This window comes from Electrophorus electricus, chromosome 21 (assembly GCF_041902795.1).
Source record: "Electrophorus electricus isolate QZ-2024a chromosome 21, ASM4190279v1, whole genome shotgun sequence".
In the NCBI taxonomy this organism is placed as follows: domain Eukaryota; kingdom Metazoa; phylum Chordata; class Actinopteri; order Gymnotiformes; family Gymnotidae; genus Electrophorus; species Electrophorus electricus.
The window spans coordinates 19,097,501-19,105,000 of record NC_137517.1 but is presented as its reverse complement, the minus strand read 5'-3'; the positions used below and the strand labels follow the sequence as shown (position 1 = coordinate 19,105,000).

General features: G+C 45.6%; 1 protein-coding gene across 9 annotated transcripts in view; it reads right to left on the bottom strand.

The window, feature by feature from the left end:
* LOC113568239 (transcription factor 4) overlaps positions 1-1,896 on the bottom strand; it is a 151,597-nt gene extending 149,701 nt beyond the window's left edge. Inside the window, exons 1-2 of one of the 9 annotated variants that reach the window (XM_081704183.1) lie at positions 1,547-1,896; positions 1-61 (exon numbers count right to left, since the gene is read on the bottom strand). The exon at positions 1-61 is cut by the window's left edge and continues 31 nt beyond it. In XM_081704183.1, coding sequence (XP_081560309.1) covers positions 1-41 — 41 coding nt within the window. In that variant the 5' untranslated portion in view covers positions 42-61; positions 1,547-1,896. Of the gene's footprint in view, positions 1,512-1,546 lie in introns of those variants that run through there. The other 8 variants (XM_081704189.1, XM_081704181.1, XM_081704180.1 and 5 more) reach the window with 8 other exon arrangements.
* Positions 1,897-7,500: the final 5,604 nt, after the last annotated feature.

Genomic DNA, 7,500 nt, shown 5'->3' with positions numbered 1-7,500 from the left:
TTGTCTGTCCCTAAGGCTGCCATTCGCTGCTGGTGGTGCATTTTAGAAAAACCGCACAAACCTAAAATCATGGAAACAAGCAGCGGTCAGAAGACGGCCGGTCCCGCGCCGAGAGGGAGGGTGGGGGGCTAATCACTAGTTCAGATCGTCCTCAAAATCCACACGCGACCGGACTCGCGAGCTCCCACTTCGCGTTTTTTACAACCCCCTGCCTCTCAGCGAATCCTCGTGCAACAGGAGGTAAATAGCGAAAAGCAGCACAAATAAAATAAAACGCGCGCGGTAAAATACTGGAGCTGAACAAGCCCTCCTCCGCTCAGCACGCGGGTTAACCGGAGGATCTGCACGTGACAATCCCGTGGAAAGAGAAGAGCTAAAGACCTCGAGGGCTGGGAAGGGACCCGCACAGAGGTGGCCGATGAGCGCGGGACGCGTAAAGAGCCCCACGCGTGCAGCAAACCTGCCCGACACCAGCATTCGGCCACTTTCACCTCATTTTCAGCTTCCTGTCGCTCGGGCTGGGGCGTTTGTGCGCGCGTGTCTGCACAGCCACTTAGCTACCTTTTCATACACCGGTACTGTGACGGCGCCGCCGCCAGCAAGGCACCAAAAGCGCACGGGCAGCTCGAGCGTGCGCTTTACCGTGCTCCGTTATGAAGACATGCTTGTCGCGCTCCGCGGCCCTGGTGCTTCTGTGCGTAAAGCTCGAGACGAGCCAAGTGTGCGTAACCCGCTTGTATTCGGGCCACGGAGCGAACGTGCTTCGTACGCGCCAAACTAAAGCGCGCACTCCCGGTGTAAAGGTGACCGGCGGGGCGCGCGTCAGTGGACATGTGAAAACATATGACGGGTGGCCGCGCCGGGCCCGTGCAAGGCACCATGTAACGTGACAGACTGGATTTAAGAGGAAAACAGCCGCGCGCGGCTTAGTGGGGCGGGAGTCTGCAGGACTCACTCGAGTTGGCTCAGTTTGATGCGTCGAGGCCGTGCGCGCGACTATGAGCTGACGGATTAGCGGCGCCTGCTTTATTATTTCTCTGGTAAATCCAAACGGAACGCGCAGGCGGAGTAATTTCCACAAAGTGGCCTACACGGCGCCACCGCTTCTGGAGCAGCCGGCCGTTACACAAACCGCGCGGCGGTCGTGACGCTGGTGCTTTCTAACGCGCTTTTGTCTGCAACCTTCAGCTCGTTCCTGCGCCCTCGGTCAGCTCGCGACGCCTCCTGTCAGGACTTATGGCGCGTAATCCGTGTGCCGCGTCACGACGTGACTCAAAAGTTTGGCTCGCGATACGGAGCGAGGCTGCAGGGGACGCGATCAATTATTCCAAACTCCGGTGACACCAGAGCTGAAGTTCCGACTCCGCTGCATGCACGACGGCGCCAGGCTTTGACACGCGCAAAACAGCGCTCCAGCAACACTACATTACAGCGGGAAGCAGAAAAACCCCTCCGTGCTGTGCATGTGTCTTAGGCGAGGGTGCGTGCACGATCAGCGATCTGCGGGGTGCTAACGCGCCGAGGCACGGGGATGCTCCGAGATTACCTTCTCTGACAAAGCTCGTCCGCAGTCCCAAAGCGCCGCCGGAGGTGTCGGTTTAAACTACCTGCGTTGCTGGAGCACAGCAGAGCACTTTCACAGACGCTCGCTAGCTAGCACGCTAGCTAAACTCTGTCCCACAGCGACGGTGGGAAACGCCGCATTTGTTGGAAAAGCTCGCGCAGTCTCCGGAAAGCACGGACAGGAAGAGACGCGCGGGGCGCCGTCCGAGCTAGTGCTGCGCGCCTGTGCTCGCTGTCACGTCCCGCAGAGCACGCTAGCTGCACACTCTCCACGCCGTTAGTCTCGCGCACTGGGACGGCAGCATGTTTCCGACGCGCGTGCAGGAGTCTCTTCCACATCCGGGACGCGTTTCACCCGCGCAGCCCGGGTCATATTCCGTCACGCCGTGGAGCGCGTTATAGCGCAGGCTGTGGTCTCGGCTGCCGCTTCACTGGGGTTTATTTTTACCTACAAAACACAACTGAATAACAACGCTACGTGCATATTTTAAGATTTGCCTATTAATGCGGAACGGGGGCCGATTTCGCAGTCCACAGCGCGCGGGAGTATAAAACAATACACACTTCACTCAGCTTCGCGTGTGACGGTGTTGTTGGAATACCGTGCGAATAATGTTATCTGGTTGTGTCGGGTGTTTATTCTGTCCAAGTTCTTACATCAGTGGTCAGAGTCGTTTATCTGACACCGAAACTACAATAAAACAGCGGCAGAGGGCAGGATGTGGCGGGTGCCCCCCGTGGCGTGTGTGGCGCGGGGCATTTTGGAATGCACATTAAAGCTTATTGTTCAAAGCAGAGTAAGCACGCGATGGTGAATATGGAAGCACATGGATAAGAGCGAGACCTCGGATGCAGCCGCAGGTTAATTAGCCCCTCACGCGCCGATGGTCATTATTCTCATTCCTTCCGCGTGGACTCGGTGTAGTTACCGAATAGTACACACTAGTTGATCAATAATAGGACGTTTAGACGAAGAACTATGTTGACAGCATTTAGCTGACGCTTTTATATCCAAAGGGACTTACAATAATGTCTGAACAGATCTTGAGTAATTGAGGGTTAAGGGTTTTGTTCAGGGACCCAACAGTGGAAACCTGGCAGGACTTGAACTGGCAACCTTCTGATTACTAGACCAGTAACTTAACCACTGAGACACTATACACATACCACACACACCCTACACACATCCACCTCACCATGCACAACCTTCTGATTACTAGACCAGTACCTCCACCACTGAGACACTATACACATACCACACACACCCTACACACATCCACCTCACCATGGACAACCTTCTGATTACTAGACCAGTAACTTAACCACTGAGACATTATACACATACCACACACCCTACACACATCTACCTCACCATGCACAACCTTCTGATTACTAGACCAGTAACTTAACCACTGAGACACTATACACATACCACACACACCCTACACACATCTACCTCACCATGCACAACCTTCTGATTACTAGACCAGTACCTCCACCACTGAGACACTATACACATACCACACACACCCTACACACATCTACCTCACCATGCACAACCTTCTGATTACTAGACCAGTAACTTAACCACTGAGACACTATACACATACCACACACACCCTACACACATCTACCTCACCATGCACAACCTTCTGATTACTAGACCAGTAACTTAACCACTGAGACACTATACACATACCACACACACCCTACACACATCCACCTCACCATGCACAACCCTCTGATTACTAGACCAGTACTTTATTCCCACATAGTAATATTCATATTTAGTAATATTTTCATATTAATATTCATATTATTATTGTTGTTGTTGTTGTTGTTGTTAGTTGCATTTATATAGCACCTTTCTCAAACTCAAGGATGCTTTTACAAATATCATATTAGTACTTCTACTAGATTAGTGCACATCTGCAATATAGAATGTTTCTCATGGAGCTGAAATTGGAGGCGACCAGACAGATGTTTCTCGTGGAGATGGAGATGATGAGACATGTTTCTCATGGAGATGGAGATGATGAGACATGTTTCTCGTGGAGATGGAGATGATGAGACATGTTTCTCGTGGAGGTGGAGATGATGAGATGTTTCTCGTGGAGGTGGAGATGAGGAGACATGTTTCTCATGGAGGTGGAGATGATGAGATGTTTCTCGTGGAGGTGGAGATGGAGTCGACGAGACTGAGGGCTTTTCTCCATGACCTGATACTGTACGCAGTGTTTACAGTGTTTATGGCATCTCTTCTGATACTATATGCAGTGTTTACTGTGTTTACGCTGAGAGCAGGTTCCAGGTCAGTCGTGGAGGTGCGTGCTTCCCCCCCTCAGACAGGTGGCGCTGTAGCACAGCACAGGGTAAAATGAAACCTGAGTTGGGAACTGAGAGCAACAAAGTCTAAATGAACTGATGTCTGTGAAACATTCTGTGATAACTATGTTGTGTGTGTGTGAGTGTATGTGCGTGTGTGTGCACGTGTGTGTGTGTGTGTGTGTGCGTGTGCCTGTGTGTATATGTGTGTATATGTGTGCATCTATGTGTGTGTGTGTGTGTGTGTGTGTGTGGATTTGAGTGCATTTGCGTGGGTGTATGTGTATGTGTGCATGCATGTTTGAGTGAGTGTGTGCATCTGTATGTGTGCACATCTGTGTGTGTGTGTGTGTGTTTGGACGCTCCACCTTTCAGCTCAGTACATGCAGTTGTTCCACATCTATTACATCTGTTATGCTTCCAGTGTGCTCATGTGTTGCAGGGTGCACAGACAGACTGACTGTCTGTGCACCAGTACCACTGACGCAGGAAAAAGAGCAGCCCCCCGTCAGTAAGTCCCCCCATCAGTGAGTCCCGCCGTCAGTGAGTCCCATCATCAGTGAGTCCCCCCATCAGTAATTCCTCACGTCAGTAATTCCTCATGGCTGTAATTCCCCACGTCAGTAATTCCTCACGTCAATAACAAGGCGAACAAACTGCCTTCTGCTACAGCCAAATATTTCAGATTTTAACTCATCAGTCCAGAGCACCTGCTGCCATTTTTCTGCACCTCTGATCCTGTGTTTTCGTTCATAGCTGAGTCGCTTGACCTTGTTTCCATGTTGGAGGTATGGCTTTTTGGCTGCAACTCTTCCATGAAGACCACTTCTGGTCAGATTTCTCTGGACAGTAGATGGGTGTACCTGGGTCCCACTGGTTTCTGCCAGTTCTGAGCTGATGGCACTGCTGGACATCTTCCGAATTCGAAGGGAAATAAGCTTGATGTGTTCTTCATCTGCTGCATTAAGTTTCCTTGGCTGACCGCTGCGTCTACCATTCTCAATGTTGCCCGTTTCTTTGTGCTTCTTCATAAGAGCTTGAACAGCACATCTTGAAACCCAAGTCTGCTTTGAAACCTTTGTCTGGGAGAGCCCTTGTTGATGCAGTAGAACTACCTTGTGTCTTGTTGCTGTGCTCAGTCTTGCCATGGTGTACGACCTGTGACATGAAACTGTCTTCCACAACCTCACCTTGGTAGCAAAGTTTGTCTGTTCCTCCCACAGTTTTAAGCCTCTTACACAGCTGTTTATGTTTCAGTTAATCACTGTGTTTCAACCTACATGTGAAACTGATGATCACTAGCACCTGTTTGGTATAATTGGTTGATCATACACCTGACTGTAATCCTCCAAAATCCCTGACTTTGTGCAAGTGTACCTATAAGAATAAGAAGGAAAAGGGTAGTAACACCAAATATTGATTTGATTTAGATTTTTTCTTTAGTTTGCTCAATTTGCATTTTGTAAATTGATAAAAATAAACAATTATTATTTGTATGTTTGAAAGGATTCTTAGTTTACAGCATTTTTTCACACCTGCCTGTGTATTTTTGTACAGTACTGTATGTCTTTAGGACATATATTACTATAGGACATATATCTGTATAACACATATACCTCTATAGGATATATATCTGTATAACACATATACCTCTATAGGACATATATCTGTATAACACATATACCTCTATAGGACATATATCTGTATAACACATATACCTCTATAGGACATATATCTGTTATACACATATATCACTATAACACATATACCTCTATAGGACATATATCTGTATAACACATATACCTCTATAGGACATATATCTGTTATACACATATATCACTATAACACATATACCTCTATAGGACATATATCTGTATAACACATATACCTCTATAGGACATATATCTGTATAACACATATATCTCTATAGGACATATATCTGTTATACACATATATCACTATAACACATATACCTCTATAGGACATATATCTGTATAACACATATACCTCTATAGGACATATATCTGTATAACACATATATCTCTATAGGACATATATCTGTTATACACATATATCACTATAACACATATACCTCTATAGGACATATATCTGTATAACACATATACCTCTATAGGACATATATCTGTTATACACATATATCACTATAACACATATACCTCTATAGGACATATATCTGTATAACACATATACCTCTATAGGACATATATCACTATAGGACATATATCACTATAGGACATATATCTGTATAACACATATATCACTATAACACATATACCTCTATAGGACATATATCTGTTATACACATATATCACTATAGGACTCTGGCAGTGCTATGATCTGGGGTTGCTGTAGTTGGTCAGGTTCAGCAACGTTATGTGCCCACAGAATGAGGTCAGCTGACTACCTGATATACTGAATGACCAAATTATTCCATCAATGGATTTTTTCTTCTCTGATGGCACGGGCATATTCCAAGATGACAATAATACTGCCCCCACAGGCTTGTACGGTAGGCACTAGGCATGATGGGTGCGTCACTTCAGCCGCCTCTCTTCTTACCCTGATACACCCATCACTCTGGAACAGAGTAAATCTGGACTCTTCAGACCACATGACCTTCTTCCATTGCTCCAGAGTCCAATCTTTATGCTCCCTAGCAAATTGAAGTTGTTTTTGCTGGTTAGCCTCACTGACAAGTGGTTTTCTTAAGGCTACACAGCTGTTCAGTCCCATTCCCTTGAGTTCCCTTCACACTGTGTGTGTGGAAATACTCTTACTTTCACTATTAAACATATCCCTGAGTTCTACTGTTGTTTTTCTATGAATTGATTTCACCATACGTTTAAGTGATCGCCGATCACGATCATTCAAGATTTTTTTCTGACCACATTCCTTCCTTGAAGATGATGTTTCCCCACGGTCCTTCCACTTTTTAATAATGTGTTAGACAGTTCTTAACTTGATTTTAGTAGTTTAGGCAATCTGCTTAGATGTTTTCTCTGCTTGATGCATGCCAATAATTTAACCCTTCTGAAACAGATTAACATCTTTTCCTTAACCACAGGATGTGTCTTTCTACATGGTTGTTTAACAAATGAGAAGCTACTCACTGCATCAGTTAGGGTTAAATAACTTGTTGCCAGCTGAAACATAATCACCCCTGCAGTAATTATCCAATGGGAGGCTCTTACCTATTTGCTTAGTTACCTTTTTTTGGCCAGGCAGAGTATATCTCTATAGGACATATATAACTATAGGATATATATCACTATAACATATATATAACTATAGGACATATATCTTTATAACACATATATCTCTATAGGACATATATCTCTATGACACATATATAACTATAGGACATATATCACTATAGGACATATATCTATAGGACATATATCTATAACACATATATAACTATAGGACATATCTTTATCACATATATAACTATAGGACATATATCTCTATAGGACATATATCACTATAGGACATATATCACTATAGGACATATATCTCTATAGGACATATATCTCTATAACACATATCACTATAGGACATATATCTCCATAGGACATATACCTCTATGACACA